Source organism: Rutidosis leptorrhynchoides, chromosome 2 (genome assembly GCF_046630445.1).
Source record: "Rutidosis leptorrhynchoides isolate AG116_Rl617_1_P2 chromosome 2, CSIRO_AGI_Rlap_v1, whole genome shotgun sequence".
NCBI classification, from domain to species: Eukaryota; Viridiplantae; Streptophyta; class Magnoliopsida; order Asterales; family Asteraceae; genus Rutidosis; species Rutidosis leptorrhynchoides.
In genome coordinates, this window is record NC_092334.1 from 312,552,439 (window position 1) to 312,577,761 (window position 25,323).

General features: G+C 37.0%; 1 protein-coding gene across 1 annotated transcript; it reads left to right on the top strand.

Annotated features, from left to right (window-relative positions):
- The first annotated feature begins 306 nt into the window (after positions 1 to 306).
- LOC139888760 (uncharacterized) lies at positions 307 to 2,487 on the top strand. Its single transcript, XM_071871748.1, has 4 exons — positions 307 to 406; positions 502 to 927; positions 1,019 to 1,882; positions 1,997 to 2,487. Exons 1-4 carry the CDS (start codon positions 307 to 309, stop codon positions 2,485 to 2,487), a joined length of 1,881 nt encoding a protein of 626 aa, XP_071727849.1.
- The last annotated feature ends 22,836 nt before the right edge of the window (positions 2,488 to 25,323 follow it).

The window sequence follows — 25,323 nt, forward strand, 5'->3', positions numbered from 1 at the left end:
CATACGTATCTAATTAAAATCATCATCAGTTATTGAAGATTTGTTTGCAGATATAAATTAATTGCAATCGTCGATTATTAATCAGTTAATACGTAATTGAAGATGTAGTTGCAATCATCGAAAAATTAGGTCAGCTTGTTTCATACGCTTTGTCCATACCCCTTAATTCTGAATCTTTGATTTTGAACCAGGTTAAGTTCTTTTGTTTCATACGCTTTGTCAATACCATTTAATTCTTACAATCTTTGATTTTGAACAACGTTAATTTATGTCCAATTAAATGTGTTTGTAGAATACGGGTCTATGATGGACTCGACTTGGATGTCCTTATGTAGGTCTTCCCCTGCAAACGAAAAAGGACTTGACAAATTTATAGAACGTATTTTCTCTAAAAAGGAAAAAGATGGTCATATATATTGTCTGTGCATACATTGCGGTAATCACAAACGGGTTGATCGGGTCCAGGCTAAAACACATTTGCTATGTGACGGGTTTTTGAAGGTTATAAAATTCCAACTGTGTTTTTCGAACCAGATGATACACCAATGTGGGATGCTGAAGATGATATGCAAGGATTTGCCCAATCCGTCTTCCATATTTTTGAAGATGAAGATGACGATGATGATATCGGACAAACTGAAAATCAGACTGTACCAAACTTAAATGCTGAAAAGTTTTATAAAGTATTGGAAGATGCAAAGAAAGAATTATATCCCGGCTGTAAGTTCTCTGTTCTTTCATTCATTATTAGACTCTTCCATTCAAAGTGTGTTGGAAAATGTAATGAAAAAGGATTCATCATGATTCTTGACACAATTAGGGAAGCCTTCCCTCATGCTTCCAGATCAAATTCATTGTATGAATTAAGGAAGGTAATAAGAGATTTGGATCTTGGTTATGAGAAAATTGATGTTTGTCCAAATGATTGTATGTTGTACTGGAAAAGAAAACAAGGACAAAATTAAGTGTGATGTATGTCAGACCTCAAGATATAAACAAATTAATAATGATTCTGAAGGTGAGTCAACCACACAAGCTGATAATGATGGTGATTATGAAGGTAAGAAGGTTGAAGCAAAAGTGTTGCGTTGTTTTCCACTCATACCAAGCTTTCAAAGATTGTTTATGTCGCCTAAAACGGCCGAGTCGATGAGATGGCATGAAGAGAGTCGCACAAAATATGGTATATTAAGACATCCCGCAGATTCACAAGCCTGGAAAACATTCGATTATCAGAATAGTGAATTTGCTAAAGAACCTCATAATGTGAGGCTTGATTTGGCGAGTGATGGGTTTAATCCTTTTGGAAACATGAGTGTTTCACATAGTACATGGCCTGTTGTTTTGATGCCATATAATCTGCCTCCATGGTTGTGCATGAAAAAACCTTTTTTATTCCTAACTTTACTTATACCCGATCCATCTGCTCCAGGTAATAGTATAGACGTCTATATGCAACCTCTAGTTGATGAGTTGAAAGAGTTGTGGGATACTGGAGTTAATACTTATGACGCATCAAATAAGAGTAACTTCACACTGCGTGTTGGTTTGATATGGACATTAAGTGACTTTCCTACTTATGCAAATTTATCGGGTTGGAGCACTAAAGTTAAATTAGCATGTCCTTCATGCCATAAGGAAACTAAGTCAATACGGTTATCAAACTCCCACAAAGATATCTTCATGGCACATCGTAGCTGGTTGGAATTGTTGGATGCTTTCCGTATGGATAAAGATTCTTTTGATGGCACGGAAGAACATGAAGGGCAACCGCGTTGCTTAACAGGGGAACAAGTGCTTGCGGAGCTAAAAAGTTTTGAAATAAAATTTGGAAAACTTGTGAAGGATAACCCATCCTTACCATATAACTGGAAGAAGATAAGTATTTTTTTTTAGTTACCATACTGGAAAAATAACTTAATACGTCATAATATAGACGTAATGCACACTAAAAAGAATGTATATGACAGTCTCATTGGAACGTTAATGAATATAGATGGAAAGACCAAAGATCATTTAAAAGGACGTCGTGATTTGGAAGAAATGGGTATTAGACATGAACTTCATCCACAACCATTATCAAATGGCAAAGTGTATTTGCCCCCTGCATGTTTCTTAATGGATAAAAAAGAGAAAGAAACATTATGTGATGTGCTTAAAAGTGTGAAATTGCCAGATGGTTATGCAGCTAATATTTCTAGGTGCATTCAGGGAAAACCTCCAAAAATTACAAGCCTAAAAAGTCACGATAATCATATTTTGATGCAGCAATTGCTTCCCGTGGCCATAAGAAATATTTTACCTAAGCAAGCACAACAAGTATTCTATGTTGCAGATCCTGCTCGTAAAGATTGGAAAGTTGTGATCAAGACAACACCTAAAGATAATTTTGACATGGATGAACAAATTTGTATCGATGATGTAGAAACACATTTGCAGAGTGACACACCGATGGGTCCTCAACTTGTAGAAAAATGGGAGTATTGATATGGTTAGAGACGATTTAAATGGGGATATTGTTGACGATGATACTTTAGTTGCTGCTACAGATAAAAATCAAATTGATGATCATGATGCTTCCTGATGAAATATTAAGGATATTTTGCAAAAGAGTGTGTGTCATTTAGTTCTTTTGTATTTATCAAAAATATCCCAAAACTATAGTTTTTAAAGATGATGACGAATTTTATGTTTCTTATGATACATATAATATAATATCAAATTTCAAATAGAGAGCATATATGGCTAGTGTTGTACTAGTAACTTGTACTTAATTTATGTGTGTTGTAATTTCTATTTCCAACAGACAAAAAAAAAATACCATAGTAAAAAAGGAAATGTTTTGCTTGTAACTTACTTTATTGGTACATGCATCCCTATTATGTAGGTAATTAATGGAGTGTGTGCTGTGATGGACTTGTAGGTCCCACCTTATTGGTAACAGTAAGGTACTTTAGGCTCTAACAAGTACTTAGCTTCTCGTGTGTACACATACACCTTTTTTAAACACAAAACTAGAAAATTTTCATCTTTATTAGTACTTTTTAAACAAAAGACATAGATGGATGTTATGCATATCGCAAAAAAAAAAAATCGATGTTAACGTTCGTCAACCGAACATTCTAGATCTTCCACAAGATACGCTTGTAGAAATCTTATCTAGAGTTGGTCAGGATTCATCGGACAGGTTATTTTTATGGAAGTTGGTTTGCAAAGCCTTTAAGAAGCATTCGGAGGATCCTTCGGTTTATAAAAGGATTTCCTTTGATAGGTGGCCTATCTCACCTTGAGATAACCCTAAGTTGGTTCATATTTTCCTTCGTTGTTATCTTTTAGGAAACCCTAATGCGATTTTTTGCTATGGTTTTAGGGGTTATTTTAATGGTAAATACATAAATATAGGGCTTCGTTATCTAGAAAAAGCTTCGAACATGCAACTTAAAGAGGCATGTTATGTTTATGGTTTGGTCATGTTTGCCTCTCACCAAATAGAGGAAAAGAACATCGGATTACAAATTCTTAATTAAACATTCTCACCATGGTCAGTTCTGGATTTTTGGTTGCAACCAGAACAAAGGTATTTGATATGTTCGATGCGTTGATGTGGAGACTGAACCTCCATCCTTTTGATAACTTGGCAACATGCTGCCTTATCAACGGCCACAATGGTTATTCTCCAAAGTTTGGGTGGGAAATTGAATGGACCGTACCTGTAACGACCCTGGATTTTCCAACGTTTATTTATTAATAATTGTTATTATTAATACTTGTGATAAAACGAATGTATGTTATTACATTTACTTGTTGCCATGATTGCCCGTACTTGACTTTAATTGCCCGAAACGTCTTTGTGACACGCGAAACTTACACGAATAATATTTTCAAGTATTATTTACATTCATGATTAAGTTTTATTAATCATTTTAATTTTCGAAAGTTGTTAGTTAATTACTTGAGCTTTATTTGGATTTATTTGTTAATTAATTGAACTTGGGCTTTATTAGTGTAATGGACTCATGATATTGGGCTTATAAGCCCACCCTACATTTTAAGTGGACTAACTAGCCCACTCTTGCATGTAAGTATCAAATTAAATGGAAACTAGTTAGTTATTCACAATTGAAATCTAGTTACCATAATCCCCATAAACAACCATCTAGTAACCACCTTTTATGAGCTTTACATACATGAGACTAGTGGATTTCAGCCTCCTCCCTCCCCCACACCCAAACCGGCAGCCTCCTTGGCTTTTAGGGGAGTTTTAATTTTTTTTTTACTACTTCATTACTTGCAATCTCATTCTCACTTCACTTCACACTTACCTCTCATATTCTCTCAACTTTTTTTCTCTCATTTTGCTCTCATACTTGTAGGTATTATGAACATATTTCTTCTCTTCTTTCTTGCCTAAAACTGAACCTATACACCCCTTAATCATCATCATTGTTTGTTGTTGTTTACTTGTTCTTGCTTAATGTTTAAATACATATAGTTACTAGTTGTTATTGTTATTTACTTATGATCTTCTAGGAAATAAACTTGTTAGTTTAATTCTTCATCTATCTTGTTATAACAAGAACATACAAGACATAAACTCTCTAGTTTATGATCTCCATTTAATACTTGTTTAAAAATTTAGAGTTCATGTGTTGCAAATCATACTTGTAAGTCATGTTAGTAAACTTTAAAGTTTACTTTCTTAAAGATCAAACTTTGGTTTGAATCTTTAAAGTATGAACAAACCATGAACTAATTACTTGTTTACTTAGTTTATTTCTTCATATTATGCACTTTAAATTCATGTTTGTTGGTTATTATTGGTCAAGTGTTACTAGTTAACCTTGATCTCATTAATCTTGAACTTAAAGTTAACTTTAAAAATTCAAGAACATGTAAATGAAACTTTTTAATTATAACTTTGTACACTTATGTTAGATCTAGACTTTTGAGTCTTGGATCTTCAAGATCAAACTAAGAACTATGTTCTACAACTTAAGATCTTGATTTCATAAGTTCACTTTCAAGTTTGTAACTTATTATTAGTTTTAAAGTTCATGTATGTGTTAGATCTAAGACTTTGATGTAACTTTGGTTCATCAAAACACTTGCAACACTTAAGTGAGTTATGCTTCATGTCTTAGACTTGCACTTGGGTTATGATGGTCAAACCTTGGTGAAATTGATGCAAACACATCAACGAGTTATACACTTGAAGCTACATGCATCAAGGATGAGAACCGTGATAAGCATCGAACACCAAGAACCACCGGAACCTACTGACCTGTGTGTTTTCTGTATTCTGTGTCTGATATGTAATACCTGGGCTGTTGTGATTATGATTTTCAAATAACTCTGTTTGAGTAGATAACTTTTCATATAGGACTCATCTTAATCCGAGTTACGGTTTAGGATTTATGGCCCTCCGATCGTCACTATGTCCATTTAACGTTGTGCAGAAAATTCTGACCTACTCGCACTTAGACCGTCTCCACGGTCAAACGAAGACGAGTTTGCTTCTGGGATTTTTACCACAACTAAAGGACTCATATAAGGAGCCATGGCCACTGGTCTCACCTTATTTCAGTAGGTGTAGAGGCCTTGGTGAATGACCGAACTCAGCCTTTGTTTTAAACTACTTCATAAACGAAACTTACTTTACGCCTTTTGTTTGATGATGAATGATGATGACCCTTAAGACCTTATTTAAATACTTTTAAACCTATTCGGACGATTTACTGACTTAGTACTATTTGACTTAGGTTGAGGACCCGTTTGGACAACCTTCATTACTTGCTTACTTTCTGAGTCATACTTTACCGCTACATTATCATTGTGAGTTATAGCATTCCCTTTTTACTTTAACTTATTTTGGGAACTGAGGATACATGCGGATTTTATGTTTTGCATACTAGGCACGAGTACTTAAACTTATATATGTGTGGGTTATATAACGGCAGAAACATTCCCTTTAGCTCGGTAACGTTTAATCATTGGTTTTTGAACCGGTGAACGCGAATCTTAGATATGGATCCATAGGGTTTGACATCCCCAATCGGGCTAGTAGCGCTAGAATTTAACAAGTGTTTAATACTTCGTAGACATACGCACTTGCCAAGTGTACTTTCAGGGGGTATAAACGTTAAGTTAGTTACCAAGTGCCCACGTTTAACATATACTTTATCATACTGTTTTGAAACGCTCTTTGTAGCACTGAAATCTCGTGGCCTACCTTACATTACTGTTATACTTAAACTATAGCTCACCAACCTTTGTGTTGACGTTTTTAAGCATATTTTTCTCAGGTGCTTAAGGTTATTGCTTCCGCTGTCGTGCTAGTCTGGCCGTAGACACCCGCTGCTCTCGTGTTATCACCGCATGAACTGTTTATCTTGCATTCAAACTTTAATACTTTTGAACTATGTTTTGTAACGACCTAAGTGTAGTGACCCGAACTTTTCCATGTTTATATATATTAATTGAGATTGATATTTACATAATTAAATGTTTTCAACATGTTAAGCAATCAAACTTGTTAAGACTTGATTAATTGAAATATGTTTCATATAGACAATTGACCACCCAAGTTGACCGGTGATTCACGAACGTTAAAACTTGTAAAAACTATATGATGACATATATATGAATATATATATATATATATATAGTTAACATGATACTATGATAAGTAAACATATCATTAAGTATATTAACAATGAACTACATATGTAAAAACAAGACTACTAACTTAATGATTTTTAAACGAGACATATATGTAACGATTATCGTTGTAAAGACATTTAATGTATATATATCATATTAAGAGATATTCATACATGATAATATCATGATAATATAATAATTTAAAATCTCATTTGATATTATAAACATTGGGTTAACAACATTTAACAAGATCGTTAACCTAAAGGTTTCAAAACAACACTTACATGTAACGACTAACGATGACTTAACGACTCAGTTAAAATGTATATATATGTAGTGTTTTAATATGTATTTATACACTTTTGAAAGACTTCAATACACTTATCAAAATACTTCTACTCAACAAAAATGCTTACAATTACATCCTCGTTCAGTTTCATCAACAATTCTACTCGTATGCACCCGTATTCGTACTCGTACAATACACAGCTTTTAGATGTATGTACTATTGGTATATACACTCCAATGATCAGCTCTTAGCAGCCCATGTGAGTCACCTAACACATGTGGGAACCATCATTTGGCAACTAGCATGAAATATTTCATAAAATTACAAAAATATGAGTAATCATTCATGACTTATTTACATGAAAACAAAATTACATATCCTTTATATCTAATCCATACACCAACGACCAAAAACACCTACAAACACTTTCATTCTTCAATTTTCTTCATCTAATTGATCTCTCTCAAGTTCTATCTTCAAGTTCTAAGTGTTCTTCATAAATTCCAAAAGTTCTAGTTTCATAAAATCAAGAATACTTTCAAGTTTGCTAGCTCACTTCCAATCTTGTAAGGTGATCATCCAACCTCAAGAAATCTTTGTTTCTTACAGTAGGTTATCATTCTAATACAAGGTAATAATCATATTCAAACTTTGGTTCAATTTCTATAACTATAACAATCTTATTTCAAGTGATGATCTTACTTGAACTTGTTTTCGTGTCATGATTCTGCTTCAAGAACTTCGAGCCATCCAAGGATCCATTGAAGCTAGATCCATTTTTCTCTTTTCCAGTAGGTTTATCCAAGGAACTTAAGGTAGTAATGATGTTCATAACATCATTCGATTCATACATATAAAGCTATCTTATTCGAAGGTTTAAACTTGTAATCACTAGAACATATTTTAGTTAATTCTAAACTTGTTCGCAAATAAAAGTTAATCCTTCTAACTTGACTTTTAAAATCAACTAAACACATGTTCTATATCTATATGATATGCTAACTTAATGATTTAAAACCTGGAAACACGAAAAACACCGTAAAATCGGATTTACGCCGTCGTAGTAACACCGCGGGCTTTTTTGGGTTAGTTAATTAAAAACTATGATAAACTTTGATTTTAAAGTTGTTATTATGAGAAAATGATTTTTATTATGAACATGAAACTATATCCAAAAATTATGATTAAACTCAAAGTGGAAGTATGTTTTCTAAAATGGTCATCTAGACGTCGTTCTTTCGACTGAAATGACTACCTTTACAAAAACGACTTGTAACTTATTTTTCCGACTATAAACCTATACTTTTCTGTTTAGATTCATAAAATAGAGTTCAATATGAAACCATAGCAATTTGATTCACTCAAAACGGATTTAAAATGAAGAAGTTATGGGTAAAACAAGATTGGATAATTTTTCTCATTTTAGCTACGTGAAAATTGGTAACAAATCTATTCCAACCATAACTTAATCAACTTGTATTGTATATTATGTAATCTTGAGATACCATAGACACGTATACAATGTTTCGACCTATCATGTCGACACATCTATATATATTTCGGAACAACCATAGACACTCTATATGTGAATGTTGGAGTTAGCTATACAGGGTTGAGGTTGATTCCAAAATATATATAGTTTGAGTTGTGATCAATACTGAGATACGTATACACTGGGTCGTGGATTGATTCAAGATAATATTTATCGATTTATTTTTGTACATCTAACTGTGGACAACTAGTTGTAGGTTACTAACGAGGACAGCTGACTTAATAAACTTAAAACATCAAAATATATTAAAAGTGTTGTAAATATATTTTGAACATACTTTGATATATATGTATATATTGTTATAGGTTCGTGAATCAACCAGTGGCCAAGTCTTACTTCCCGACGAATTAAAATCTGTGAAAGTGAGTTATAGTCCCACTTTTAAAATCTAATATTTTTGGGATGAGAATACATGCAGGTTTTATAAATGATTTACAAAATAGACACAAGTACGTGAAACTACATTCTATGGTTGAATTATCGAAATCGAATATGCCCCTTTTTATTAAGTCTGGTAATCTAAGAATTAGGGAACAGACACCCTAATTGACGCGAATTCTAAAGATAGATCTATTGGGCCTAACAAACCCCATCCAAAGTACCGGATGCTTTAGTACTTCGAAATTTATATCATATTCGAAGGGTGTCCCGGAATGATGGGGATATTCTTATATATGCATCTTGTTAATGTCAGTTACCAGGTGTTCACCATATGAATGATTTTTATCTCTATGTATGGGATGTATATTGAAATATGAAATCTTGTGGTCTATTGTTACGATTTGATATATATAGGTTAAACCTATAACTCACCAACATTTTTGTTGACGTTTAAAGCATGTTTATTCTCAGGTGAATATTAAGAGCTTCCGCTGTTGCATACTAAAATAAGGACAAGATTTGGAGTCCATATTTGTATGATATTGTGTAAAAACTGCATTCAAGAAACTGATTTCGATGTAACATATTTGTATTGTAAACCATTATGTAATGGTCGTGTGTAAACAGGATATTTTAGATTATCATTATTTGATAATCTACGTAAAGCTTTTTAAACCTTTATTTATGAAATAAAGGTTATGGTTTGTTTTAAAAATGAATACAGTCTTTGAAAAATGTCTCATATAGAGGTCAAAACCTCGCAACGAAATCAATTAATATGGAACGTTTTTAATCAATAAGAACGGGACATTTCAGTTGGTATCCGAGCGTTGGTCTTAGAGAACCAGAATTTTTCATTAGTGTGTCTTATCGAGTTTGTTAGGATGCATTAGTGAGTCTGTACTTCGACCGTGTTTACTTGAAAAATGATTGCTTAACAAATTTTGTTGGAAACTATATATTTTTAACATGTGAATATTATGTGATATATTAATCTCTTAACGCGTTTGATATTATGTGATAGATGTCTACCTCTAGAACAAGTCCCATTGACCCACCTAATAATAATGAAGAGTCAAATGTAAATTGGAATGATTCGTGGACTGATTCACAAGTTCCCGAAGAGGAACCGGAAGAAGAGTCAGAACCGGAAGAAGAATCGGAACCGGAAGAAGAATCGGAACCGGAAGAAGAATCGGAACCGGATGAAGAAATAGAACCGGTGGGGGAAATAATAAAATGGTTAAGTAAAAGAAAATCCTCAACCAACCGACCAAGGTTAATTATGGTCAATGGTGTTTCCGCCAAGGAAGCAAAATATTGGGAGGATTACCAATTCTCCGATGAATCGGATTCCGACGAGAATTCCGATGATGTTATAGAAATTACCCCAACTGAATTTAAAAAGGCAAAAGAAAATAATAAGGGAAAGGGCATAAAAATAAAGAAATCTAATTCCAACCCCGATGAACTTTATATGTATCGTCAACGCCCGAAAGTCCTTAAGTTGTAACAATGACCCGGGAACCTCTAAACCACCAGGTTTTTCTAAACCAATGTGGACAACGACGGCTCGTATTAGGGGAACATCATATATCCCTAGAAACTTGGCAAAACGAACCAAAACCGAAGAAGAAGAAACGAGCGAGTCGGAATAAGATAGTTGTATTCGTGTGGTGTAATATATGTAATATAGTGTTCTTATGCTTTATGATATATGTAAAAATTGCTTGTATTAATAAGTATTTTTTTATGAATCTAACTCTTGTCTATTTTACAGTTTAAAAACACAAAATGGATAGACAACCCAATATTTTAAGAGACCTACCCGGAGACATGATTGATGAAATCTTGTCTAGAGTCGGCCAGAATTCCTCGGCACAACTATTTAAGGCGAGATCAGTTTGTAAGACATTCGAAGAACGTTCCAAGAATGTCTTGGTTTATAAGAGACTTTCGTTTGAAAGATGGGGGATATCACATTGGGAAACCCATAAGTTACGATGTGTTTACTTTGACGCATATATTGCGGGGAACCCAAATGCTATTTTACGCAACGGGTTAAGAAATTATTTTGACTCAATATATCCGAATATTGGACTTCGTGATTTAGAAAAAGTGGCTAACATGCAACATAAAGAAGCATGTTATGCTTACGGATTAGTAATGTTCGCTTCTCACCAAAGTGAGAACAAGAACATCGGGCTACAACTATTAAACAAAACGTTTCCACAAGTGACGGAGTCGGTAATTGGGGTAAGAAATGAGGTTTTTAGATTATTACGGGACTGTTGGACATTACGTAACCCTCGTCCCTTTGACGACATTACAACACGCTGTCTTATCAACGGCCATAACGGTTATGTTGCACAAGACCAAGGATGGGAAGTAGTCCTAGTAAAACCAGAATGCATGACTTGTTTCTGGACGTATGAATTACGTGTCTTTATTGCCTTTGCTGAACGACTTGTGTACTAGCTAGAATTATCTTCACAACTATCTTGTATCAAAGTTATTGTGTGCTATATTTCATGCTTTATGTAAAATAAGCGGTATTGTAAGTTTGTAAAATATTGTATAAAAGTTTGAACGCGAAATATTATTATAATCAGTTTTTCATATAGAATTGTAGTAGTTGAATTGTATATTAGCTACTAAGTATGAACTTAACGGGTAGGTACTACCCGAATTTAAACTTATAAAACGCTAATATGAAGAAAAAGCTTTTATAAATGAGTTCATATTATGCTACGAAATACTATTAACTACTCTTAATATTCTGTATGATTAACTTGTTCCATTTGACTATTTTGAAGGAAATGGCACCGACTACTCGACACACCGTGAATATGAATGAAGAGGAATTCCGTACTTTTCTAGCTTCAAACATAGCCGCAGTACAGGCTGCGCTACATATCAACAATAACCTTGGATCTAGCAGTACAGGAAATCGTGTAGGATGCACCTACAAAGAATTCACTGCCTGCAAACCTTTGGAATTTGATGGAACCGAAGGACCGATCGGATTGAAACGGTGGACCGAGAAGGTCGAATCGGTGTTTGCCATAAGTAAGTGTACTGAAGAGGACAAAGTAAAGTACGCTACGCATACCTTCACAGGTTCTGCGTTAACATGGTGGAATACCTATCTAGAGCAAGTGGGACAAGACGATGCGTACGCACTACCGTGGTCAGCATTCAAGCACTTGATGAACGAGAAGTACCGTCCCAGAACCGAGGTCAATAAGCTCAAGACAGAACTTAGAGGGTTACGAACCCAAGGATTTGATATTACCATGTACGAAAGACGATTCACAGAATTGTGCCTATTGTGTCCGGGAGCATTCGAAGATGAGGAAGAGAAGATCGACGCGTTTGTGAAAGGATTACCGGAAAGAATCCAAGAAGATATAAGTTCACACGAGCCCGCCTCCATACAACAGGCATGTAGAATGGCTCACAAACTCGTAAATCAAATTGAAGAAAGAATTAAAGAACAGACTGCTGAAGAGGCCAATGTGAAGCAAGTCAAAAGAAAGTGGGAGGAAAACGGTGATAAGAATCACCAATACAACAACAACAGCAATTACAACAATAATCGCAACAATTATCCCAACAATCGCAACATCAATCGCAACTACAACAAACGGCCCAACAACAACAACAACAACAACAACAGCAACTACAACAATCATCCCAACAACAATAATAACCGCAACAACAACAACAATCAGAAGCAGCTATGCCAAAGGTGTGAAAAGAATCACTCGGGGTTCTGCACCAAATTTTGCAACAAGTGTAAAAGAAATGGTCATAGCGCGGCGAAGTGTGAGGTCTACGGACCAGGGGTTAATAGAATGAAAGGAACAAATGGTGTCGGAACGAGTAATGGCGGAGCAAGTAGTGTCGGAGCAAGTTATGCCAATGTAGTTTGTTATAAATGTGAAAAACCGGGCCACATTATTAGAAATTGCCCGAACCAGGAGAACACGAATGGACAAGGCCGTGGAAGAGTTTTCAATATTATTGCAGCAGAGGCACAGGAAGACCCGGAGCTTGTTACGGGTACGTTTCTTATTGACAATAAATCTGCTTACGTTTTATTTGATTCGGGTGCGGATAGAAGCTATATGAGTAGAGATTTTTGTGCTAAATTAAGTTGTCCATTGACGCCTTTAGATAGTAAATTTTTACTCGAATTAGCAAATGGTAAATTAATTTCAGCAGATAATATATGTCGGAATCGAGAAATTAAACTGGTTAGCGAAACATTTAAGATTGATTTGATACCAGTAGAGTTAGGGAGTTTTGATGTGATAATCGGTATGGACTGGTTGAAAGAAGTGAAAGCGGAGATCGTTTGTTACAAAAATGCAATTCGCATTATACGAGAAAAAGGAAAACCCTTAATGGTGTACGGAGAAAAGGGCAACACGAAGCTACATCTTATTAGTAATTTGAAGGCACAAAAACTAATAAGAAAAGGTTGCTATGCTGTTCTAGCACACGTCGAGAAAGTACAAACTGAAGAAAAGAGCATCAATGATGTTCCCGTCGCAAAAGAATTTCCTGATGTATTTCCGAAAGAATTACCGAGATTACCCCCACATCGATCCGTTGAATTTCAAATAGATCTTGTACCAGGAGCTGCACCAATAGCTCGTGCTCCTTATAGACTCGCACCCAGCGAGATGAAAGAACTACAAAGCCAATTACAAGAACTTTTAGAGCGTGGTTTCATTCGACCAAGCACATCACCGTGGGGAGCTCCTGTTTTGTTTGTCAAGAAGAAAGATGGTACATTCAGGTTGTGTATCGACTACCGAGAGTTGAACAAACTTACCATCAAGAACCGCTACCCACTACCGAGAATCGATGACTTATTTGATCAACTACAAGGCTCGTCTATTTATTCAAAGATTGACTTACGTTCCGGGTATCATCAAATGCGGGTGAAAGAAGATGATATTCCAAAGACTGCTTTCAGAACACGTTACGGTCATTACGAGTTTATGGTCATGCCGTTTGGTTTAACTAATGCACCAGCTGTGTTCATGGACCTTATGAACCGAGTGTGTGGACCATACCTTGACAAGTTTGTCATTGTTTTCATTGATGACATACTTATTTACTCAAAGAATGACCAAGAACACGGTGAACATTTGAGAAAGGTGTTAGAAGTATTGAGGAAGGAAGAATTGTACGCTAAGTTTTCAAAGTGTGCATTTTGGTTGGAAGAAGTTCAATTCCTCGGTCACATAGTGAACAAAGAAGGTATTAAGGTGGATCCGGCAAAGATAGAAACTGTTGAAAAGTGGGAAACCCCGAAAACTCCGAAACACATACGCCAGTTTTTAGGACTAGCTGGTTACTACAGAAGGTTCATCCAAGACTTTTCCAGAATAGCAAAACCCTTGACTGCATTAACGCATAAAGGGAAGAAATTTGAATGGAATGATGAACAAGAGAAAGCGTTTCAGTTATTGAAGAAAAAGCTAACTACGGCACCTATATTGTCATTGCCTGAAGGGAATGATGATTTTGTGATTTATTGTGATGCATCAAAGCAAGGTCTCGGTTGTGTATTAATGCAACGAACGAAGGTGATTGCTTATGCGTCTAGACAATTGAAGATTCACGAACAAAATTATACGACGCATGATTTGGAATTAGGCGCGGTTGTTTTTGCATTAAAGACTTGGAGGCACTACTTATATGGGGTCAAAAGTATTATATATACCGACCACAAAAGTCTTCAACACATATTTAATCAGAAACAACTGAATATGAGGCAGCGTAGGTGGATTGAATTATTGAATGATTATGACTTTGAGATTCGTTACCACCCGGGGAAGGCAAATGTGGTAGCCGATGCCTTGAGCAGGAAGGACAGAGAACCCATTCGAGTAAAATCTATGAATATAATGATTCATAATAACATTACTACTCAAATAAAGGAGGCGCAACAAGGAGTTTTAAAAGAGGGAAATTTAAAGGATGAAATACCCAAAGGATCGGAGAAGCATCTTAATATTCGGGAAGACGGAACCCGGTATAGGGCTGAAAGGATTTGGGTACCAAAATTTGGAGATATGAGAGAAATGGTACTTAGAGAAGCTCATAAAACCAGATACTCAATACATCCTGGAACGGGGAAGATGTACAAGGATCTCAAGAAACATTTTTGGTGGCCGGGTATGAAAGCCGATGTTGCTAAATACGTAGGAGAATGTTTGACGTGTTCTAAGGTCAAAGCTGAGCATCAGAAACCATCAGGTCTACTTCAACAACCCGAAATCCCGGAATGGAAATGGGAAAACATTACCATGGATTTCATCACTAAATTGCCAAGGACTGCAAGTGGTTTTGATACTATTTGGTAATAGTTGACCGTCTCACCAAATCAGCACACTTCTTGCCAATAAGAGAAGATGACAAGATGGAGAAGTTAGCACGACTGTATTTGAAGGAAGTCATCTCCAGACATGGAATACCAATCTCTATTATCTCTGATAGGGATGGCAGATTTATTTCAAGATTCTGGCAGACATTACAGCAAGCATTAGGAACTCGTCTAGACATGAGTACTGCCTATCATCCACAAACTGATGGGCAGAGCGAAAGGACGATACAAACGCTTGAAGACATGCTACGAGCATGTGTTATTGATTTCGGAAACAGTTGGGATCGACATCTACCGTTAGCAGAATTTTCCTACAACAACAGCTACCATTCAAGCATTGAGATGGCGCTGTTTGAAGCACTTTATGGTAGAAAGTGCAGGTCTCCGATTTGTTGGAGTGAAGTGGGGGATAGACAGATTACGGGTCCGGAGATTATACAAGAAACTACCGAGAAGATCATCCAAATTCAACAACGGTTGAAAACCGCCCAAAGTCGACAAAAGAGCTACGCTGACATTAAAAGAAAAGATATAGAATTTGAAATTGGAGAGGTGGTCATGCTTAAAGTTGCACCTTGGAAAGGCGTTGTTCGATTTGGTAAACGAGGGAAATTAAATCCAAGGTATATTGGACCATTCAAGATTATTGATCGTATCGGACCAGTAGCTTACCGACTAGAGTTACCTCAACAACTCGCGGCTGTACATAACACTTTCCACGTCTCGAATTTAAAGAAATGTTTTACTAAAGAAGATCTCACTATTCCGTTAGATGAAATCCAAATCAACGAAAAACTTCAATTCATCGAAGAACCCGTCGAAATAATGGATCGTGAGGTTAAAAGACTTAAGCAAAACAAGATACCAATTGTTAAGGTTCGATGGAATGCTCGTAGAGGACCCGAGTTCACCTGGGAGCGTGAAGATCAGATGAAGAAGAAATACCCGCATCTATTTCCAGAAGATTCGTCAACACCTTCAACAGCTTAAAATTTCGGGACGAAATTTATTTAACGGGTAGGTACTGTAGTGACCCGAAATTTTCCATGTTTATATATATTAATTGAGATTGATATTTACATGATTAAATGTTTTCAACATGTTAAGCAATCAAACTTGTTAAGACTTGATTAATTGAAATATGGTTCATATAGACAATTGACCACCCAAGTTGACCGGTGATTCACGAACGTTAAAACTTGTAAAAACTATATGATGACATATATATGGATATATATATAGTTAACATGATACTATGATAAGTAAACATATCATTAAGTATATTAACAATGAACTACATATGTAAAAACAAGACTACTAACTTAATGATTTTTAAACGAGACATATATGTAACGATTATCGTTGTAAAGACATTTAATGTATATATATCATATTAAGAGATATTCATACATGATAATATCATGATAATATAATAATTTAAAATCTCATTTGATATTATAAACATTGGGTTAACAACATTTAACAAGATCGTTAACCTAAAGGTTTCAAAACAACACTTACATGTAACGACTAACGATGACTTAACGACTCAGTTAAAATGTATATACATGTAGTGTTTTAATATGTATTTATACACTTTTGAAAGACTTCAATACACTTATCAAAATACTTCTACTCAACAAAAATGCTTACAATTACATCCTCGTTCAGTTTCATCAACAATTCTACTCGTATGCACCCGTATTCGTACTCGTACAATACACAGCTTTTAGATGTATGTACTATTGGTATATACACTCCAATGATCAGCTCTTAGCAGCCCATGTGAGTCACCTAACACATGTGGGAACCATCATTTGGCAACTAGCATGAAATATCTCATAAAATTACAAAAATATGAGTAATCATTCATGACTTATTTACATGAAAACAAAATTACATATCCTTTATATCTAATCCATACACCAACGACCAAAAACACCTACAAACACTTTCATTCTTCAATTTTCTTCATCTAATTGATCTCTCTCAAGTTCTATCTTCAAGTTCTAAGTGTTCTTCATAAATTCCAAAAGTTCTAGTTTCATAAAATCAAGAATACTTTCAAGTTTGCTAGCTCACTTCCAATCTTGTAAGGTGATCATCCAACCTCAAGAAATCTTTGTTTCTTACAGTAGGTTATCATTCTAATACAAGGTAATAATCATATTCAAACTTTGTTTCAATTTCTATAACTATAACAATCTTATTTCAAGTGATGATCTTACGTGAACTTGTTTTCGTGTCATGATTCTGCTTCAAGAACTTCGAGCCATCCAAGGATCCATTGAAGCTAGATCCATTTTTCTCTTTTCCAGTAGGTTTATCCAAGGAACTTAAGGTAGTAATGATGTTCATAACATCATTCGATTCATACATATAAAGCTATCTTATTCGAAGGTTTAAACTTGTAATCACTAGAACATAGTTTAGTTAATTCTAAACTTGTTCGCAAACAAAAGTTAATCCTTCTAACTTGACTTTTAAAATCAACTAAACACATGTTCTATATCTATATGATATGCTAACTTAATGATTTAAAACCTGGAAACACGAAAAACACCGTAAAATCGGATTTACGCCGTCGTAGTAACACCGCGGGCTGTTTTGGGTTAGTTAATTAAAAACTATGATAAACTTTGATTTTAAAGTTTTTATTCTGAGAAAATGATTTTTATTATGAACATGAAACTATATCCAAAAATTATGATTAAACTCAAAGTGGAAGTATGTTTTCTAAAATGGTCATCTAGACGTCGTTCTTTCGACTGAAATGACTACCTTTACAAAAACGACTTGTAACTTATTTTTCCGACTATAAACCTATACTTTTCTGTTTAGATTCATAAAATAGAGTTCAATATGAAACCATAGCAATTTGATTCACTCAAAACGGATTTAAAATGAAGAAGTTATGGGTAAAACAAGATTGGATAATTTTTCTCATTTTAGCTACATGAAAATTGGTAACAAATATATTCCAACCATAACTTAATCAACTTGTATTGTATATTATGTAATCTTGAGATACCATAGAAACGTATACAATGTTTTGGACTATCATGTCGACACATCTATATATATTTCGGAACAACCATAGACACTCTATATGTGAATGTTGGAGTTAGCTATACAGGGTTGAGGTTGATTCCAAAATATATATAGTTTGAGTTGTGATCAATACTGAGATACGTATACACTGGGTCGTGGATTGATTCAAGATAATATTTATCGATTTATTTCTGTACATCTAACTGTGGACAACTAGTTGTAGGTTACTAACGAGGACAGCTGACTTAATAAACTTAAAACATCAAAATATATTAAAAGTGTTGTAAATATATTTTGAACATACTTTGATATATATGTATATATTGTTATAGGTTCGTGAATCAACCAGTGGCCAAGTCTTACTTCCCGACGAAGTAAAAATCTGTGAAAGTGAGTTATAGTCCCACTTTTAAAATCTAATATTTTTGGGATGAGAATACATGCAGGTTTTATAAATGATTTACAAAATAGACACAAGTACGTGAAAGTACATTCTATGGTTGAATTATCGAAATCGAATATGCCCCTTTTTATTAAGTCTGGTAATCTAAGAATTAGGGAACAGACACCCTAATTGACGCGAATTCTAAAGATAGATCTATTGGGCCTAACAAACCCCATCCAAAGTACCGGATGCTTTAGTACTTCGAAATTTATATCATATCCGAAGGGTGTCCCGGAATGATGGGGATATTCTTATATATGCATCTTGTTAATGTCAGTTACCAGGTGTTCACCATATGAATGATTTTTATCTCTATGTATGGGATGTGTATTGAAATATGAAATCTTGTGGTATATTGTTACGATTTGATATATATAGGTTAAACCTATAACTCACCAACATTTTTGTTGACGTTTAAAGCATGTTTATTCTCAGGTGAATATTAAGAGCTTCCGCTGTTGCATACTAAAATAAGGACAAGATTTGGAGTCCATGTTTGTATGATATTGTGTAAAAACTGCATTCAAGAAACTGATTTCGATGTAACATATTTGTATTGTAAACCATTATGTAATGGTCGTGTGTAAACAGGATATTTTAGATTATCATTATTTGATAATCTACGTAAAGCTTTTTAAACCTTTATTTATGAAATAAAGGTTATGGTTTGTTTTAAAAATGAATGCAGTCTTTGAAAAATGTCTCATATAGAGGTCAAAACCTCGCAACGAAATCAATTAATATGGAACGTTTTTAATCAATAAGAACGGGACATTTCACTAAGGGTCACATACATTTATTTATGCTTGCTATTCGTAGAATCATACTGTTGGTGTAAAACAATTGACGTCGGTTATGACGTCATCTTTTTATCGTGAATACAACTTCTTTTATTACAGCATGTAGTACTTAACCTTGTAATGATCCTGTTGTTGATGATTCGTACACGATGGTTTTGTACGGGGCATCACATTTGGTATCAGAGCATTGGTTGTAGGGAATTAGGTTGCATTAGTGAGTCTAAGACCGACTCGATTAGGATTCACTAATAGGACTAATCTACAACTTGCTAGTTTACGTGTTTCTGCTGAACTTACTGCATGCTGCTGTTTACTTTTGCTGCTATATGTCATATGATATTACATGATTTCACTACTGTATGATATTACTTGCTTTCGATTGCATGCTACTTCTGTACGATTCGTTATTATGGCCATGCTACTTATTGTTATTCATGATTTAAACTGTTGGCCTAATACGTGCTTGCTTAATGACTTACTGACATGGAAAATTTATTTTTCCTTGTTCAGATGTCGGATGTTCCACCTGCTATCGTTTTGGGCAGTTTAGACTCGTTAGCCACCCCACCTGCTGCTGCTGCCGACACACCGATCCCGATACGCACCAGTGACCTCGGCGCTTCGTCTTCCGGAGCTAGTAGTAGTGCGCCGGCACCAGTGGCTACTATTGACGGACACATGGACCCTACGGAGATTCCAGCTCCATCTGCTCCCGGACCCTCGGAGCCACAGCCCCGCATCGGTGGTGTTGTGATTCCCGCGAAGTTCGGGGAAGGGCCATTCCGTAACCATATGCGCATGCCGTGCCGACGCGCTGCTAATGGACGTTTAGTGCCGATTCCGCCGGGCAGACACAGAGAGATGTTGGCCGCCTTCGGACTGCCAGTTCAGCCACCCGTGCCACCACCACATGATTCGGATGACTCATGATCCGACGATTCTTCATCAGATGATTCTTCATCAGACTCCAGTGACGACGAGGACCCTGCTGATTTACGTATTCAGCCACCCTCCACCCCGCCGAAGAAGCGGTATCACTTCGACGGTACCATCATTTCGGGGATCAACGGAGGCCGTGCTTTCACTGACGTATTTGGTCGGCGTCGTAGGGTTACTGCTCTTAAGCGGCTTGTGCCATACCCTGCCGACCCACAGATACGTAAGGTTCCCCGTTACGTACTGACTATTTCTGGAGCCGGAACGTCTGCACCCCGTTTCGTACAGTCTGCACCACCCGCACCACCGGTACCACCCGCACCACCTGCATCGCCTGTCCCACCATCTCCCTCTAAAGAGAAACTGAGGAGGGAGGTGGGAATCCTCTGAGCTCGGGTTACTGAGCTCGAGGAGCAGTTGGCTCAGGTTTTGGACATCCTACACCCACCTTCACCGTAGGACCTTTTGTATTAGATTTCATGATGTAATCTAGTTGTAGTTTCATATTTCACTTATGTATTGTACGAATCTCTCATGATGTATGAAACTTATTATTAATGAATGGAAACTTTGTGATGTTTCTTTTTGCACAAGTGTTCTATTTACGTTACTGTATGGTGTTTTGCAGTACTTGTATCAACTTGTGTTACTTAATTAACATGTGTTGTGCCGTTTACATATTGGTTGTTATATACTATATTATTATTATTATTATATATTGAATACTGGATTTTGACTTGAGTCAACATGTTTGTATAGAACACCATGGCTAACGGTCGATCCACACCTACTACTGCTCAAATTGAAGAGATGATCCAAGAACGTGTAGCCGCAGCTATTGCGGAAATGCAACCCCAAGCTCCACCGCCACCGCCACCACCACCGGTTATTCAACCCGTTCGAAATGGGTGTACTTACAAGGAATTCCAGAGCTGTAAACCACACAACTTCAGTGGAACCGAGGGACCGGTTGGTCTCACCAGATGGTTCGAGAAACTTGAATCAGTATTCCGAGTTAGCAACTGAAGGGAAACGTCACCTCATCCAAGCCACCAAATGTCTCGGAGGCGATGCGCATGGCGCATACTTTAATGAATCAAATAACCATCGATGAACCGGAGAAAACTAAGTTTGAAGCGGGTACTAGCGAGAAGCGCAAATGGGATAACCACAACAACAACAACAACAACAACAACAGGGGAAGAAACTATGAACAGAACTCGGCGAAACGACATGAGGGTTTCAGAGGAAATAACAATGGTGGAAACCCCAACAACAACACCAACTCCAACCCGAACTACAAGGGAACCCTACCTCAATGCAAGAGGAGTTACAAACACCACACTGGGTATTGCAATGTTGTCTGCGAGAAGTGCCAATGGTCTGGGCATGTTGGAAAAGACTGCAAGGTCACCACTTTGAATGGGAAGCCGAACCCTACAGGGCTGAGGAAGTGTTACGAATGCGGGCAGATGGGCCATTTCAGAAATGTGTGCCCAAACAAGCAAAAAGATGGCGGACCACCCCGCGCTAGAGCTTTCAATGTTAATGCAAGGGACGCACGCGAAAACCCCGACTTGGTGACAGGTATATTCAAAATCAACAATCTTTTAGCTTCTGTCTTGTTTGATACTGGTGCGGATAGAAGTTATGTATGTAGACATTTTTGCGATAAGATTAATTGGTCGTTAGTCCCGTTAAAAGAGAGTATGCTTGTCGAGGTCGCCAACGGTAAGCTTGAGAAAGTTGACCATATTAGTTGTGGAGCTATTATCAACATAGCTGGTGCAGATTTCGAAATTGGTTTGATACCCATCAAATTGGGAAGTTTTGACGTGATCGTCGATATGGATTGGTTGAGTAAGATAAGGGCCGATATTATCTGTGGAGATAAAGCACTTCGTATACCACGCGAAGATGGTGAGCCACTGGTTATCTATAGAGAGAGATGTACCTCGAAGTTGAACCTCATTAGTTGCATGAAAGCGCAAAAGATTATGAAGAAGGGATGTCTTGCTGTCCTAGCGCATGTGAAAACAGTAGAAACTGAGGTGAAGAGCGTAAACGACGTTAGAATTGTGAACGAATTTTTTGATGTTTTCCCTGAAGAATTGCCTGGATTACCGCCACCGAGAGCAGTAGAGTTTCAGATTGATTTCGTGCCAGGAGCTGCACCTGTAGCTCGCGCACCTTATAGACTCACACCTTCCGAGATGCAAGAATTACAGAGCCAACTACAAGAACTACTTGACCGTGGATTTATCCAACCAAGTTTCTCGTCTTGGGGCACACCCGTTCTATTTGTAAAGAAGAAGGATGGATCCTTCCGTATGTGTATCGACTACCGTGAGCTCAACAAATTGACTATTAAGAATCGGTATCCTCTTCCACGAATTGACGATCTTTTTGATCAACTACAAGGATCGAGCGTTTACTCAAAGATCGATTTACGATCTGGTTATCACCAGTTGAGGGTGAAGGAAAGTGACGTGATGAAAACTGCATTCAGGACCCGTTATGGTCATTATGAGTTTCTCGTGATGCCATTCGATTAGACAAATGCACCTGCCGTGTTCATGGACCTCATGAATCGTTTCTGCAAGCCGTACTTGGATAAGTTTGTTATCGTATTCATAGATGATATCCTCATCTAATCTAAGAGCGAAGAAGAGCATGAGCAACACCTCCGATTAGTACTTGAACTCTTGAGACAAGAGCAACTTTACGCCAAATTCTCCAAGTGTGAATTTTAGCTGAAGGAAGTCCAATTTCTGGGTCATGTTGTGAGTGACCAGGGTATCAAAGTTGACCCCGCCAAGATTGAAGCCATCAACAAGTGGGAGACCCTACTACTCCGATGCATATTCGCCAATTTCTAGGTCTTGCCGATTACTACCGAAGGTTCATTGAAGGATTTTCTCTGATTGCGCGTCCTTTGACCGTGCTAACTCACAAGGGTAAGAAGTTCATTTGGGAACCCGCACACGAATCAGTATTCCAAACTTTAAAGAAGAAGTTAACCACCGCACCTATCCTATCACTTCCCAAAGGCAGTGACGACTTTGTTGTTTATTGCGATGCATCAAAAAGTGGTTTTGGTTGTGTACTGATGCAACGATCAAAGGTTATCGCTTATGCCTCCCGACAACTGAAGATTCACGAGCGGAATTACACTACTCACGATCTTGAACTTGGAGCAGTTGTCTTTGCGCTTAAATTGTAGAGACACTATTTGTATGGAATTAAGAGCACTATCTTCACCGATTACAAGAGTCTCCAACATATATTCGATCAGAAGCAACTGAATATGAGACAGCGTCGATGGATTGAGACGCTCAATGACTACGATTGTGAACTCCATTATCATCCTGGAAAGGCCAATGTTGTAGCTGACGCTTTAAGTCGAAAGGAGAGGATGGCACCTCTTCGTGTTAGGGCTCTGAACATCACCATCCATTCGAACCTCAACAGCCAGATCAGAGTAACCCAAGATGAGGCTCTCAAGGAGGAGAACATATCTCACAAACATTTGAACATACTTGTCTCTCGATTCGAGATTAGGGAGTCTGGACTCCGATGTTATGCCAGAAGAATTTGGGTACCTTATTATGGAGATCTATAGAATCTTATGCTTGATGAAGCCCACAAGTCAAGATATTCGATTCACCCTGGAGCGGGCAAAATGTACCACGACCTTAAAGAACAGTATTGGTGGCTGAATCTTAAGAAGGATGTTGCAACTTATGTTGGGAAGTGTTTGACTTGTTCGAAAGTTAAGGCCAAACATCAGAGACCTTCTGGGTTACTTCAACAGCCAGAAATCCCACAATGGAAGTGGGAACGGATAACAATGGATTTCATCACCAAGCTACCAAAGACGGTGGGCGGATACGATACTATTTGGGTTATTGTTGACCGCCTTACTAAATCTGCACATTTCTTAGCAATGAAAGAAACAGATACAATGGAGAGACTTGCTCAACTATACATCAAGGAGGTTGTATCTCGTCATGGTGTACCTTTATCGATCATCTCCGATCGCGATCCCTGTTTTGCTTCTAGATTTTGGCGTTCATTGCAAGAAGCCATGGGAACTCGTCTTGACATGAGTACTGCTTATCACCCTCAGACTGACGGGCAAAGTGAACGAACAATTCAGACCTTGGAGGACATGTTGCGTGCATGTGTCATTGATTTTAGAAAAGCCTGGGAAAGGCATTTGTCACTCGCCAAATTTTTTTACAACAACAGTTATCACTCGAGCATTAATGCTGCACCTTTTGAAGCATTGTATGGCCGCAAGTGCCGATCTCATATTTATTGGGCCAAAGTAGGCGAAAATCAAATCACCGGACCCGAGGTAGTCCACGAAACCACGGAGAAGATTGCTCAGATCCAAGCTAGACTTAAGACTGCCCACGATCGCCAAAAGAGTTATGCCGATCTCAAATGTAAAGACTTTGAATTCAACGTCGGTGACCGTGTAATGTTGAAAGTTGCACCTTGGAAAGGTGTGATTCGTTTTGGAAAACGTGGAAAGTTGAACCCACGATACATTGGTCCTTTTGAAATTTTGGAATGTGTTGGACCCATTGCATACCGTTTGGATCTACCAGCACAATTGAGCTCAGTTCATCCTACCTTCCACGTGTCAAACTTGAAGAAGTGTCTTGCTGCACCTGAACTTATCATACCACTTGAGGAACTTACAATTGACGACAAACTCCACTTCGTGGAAGAGCCTGTTGAGATTATGGATCGTGAGATCAAAACTTTGAAACGCAACAATATTCCGATCGTCCGAGT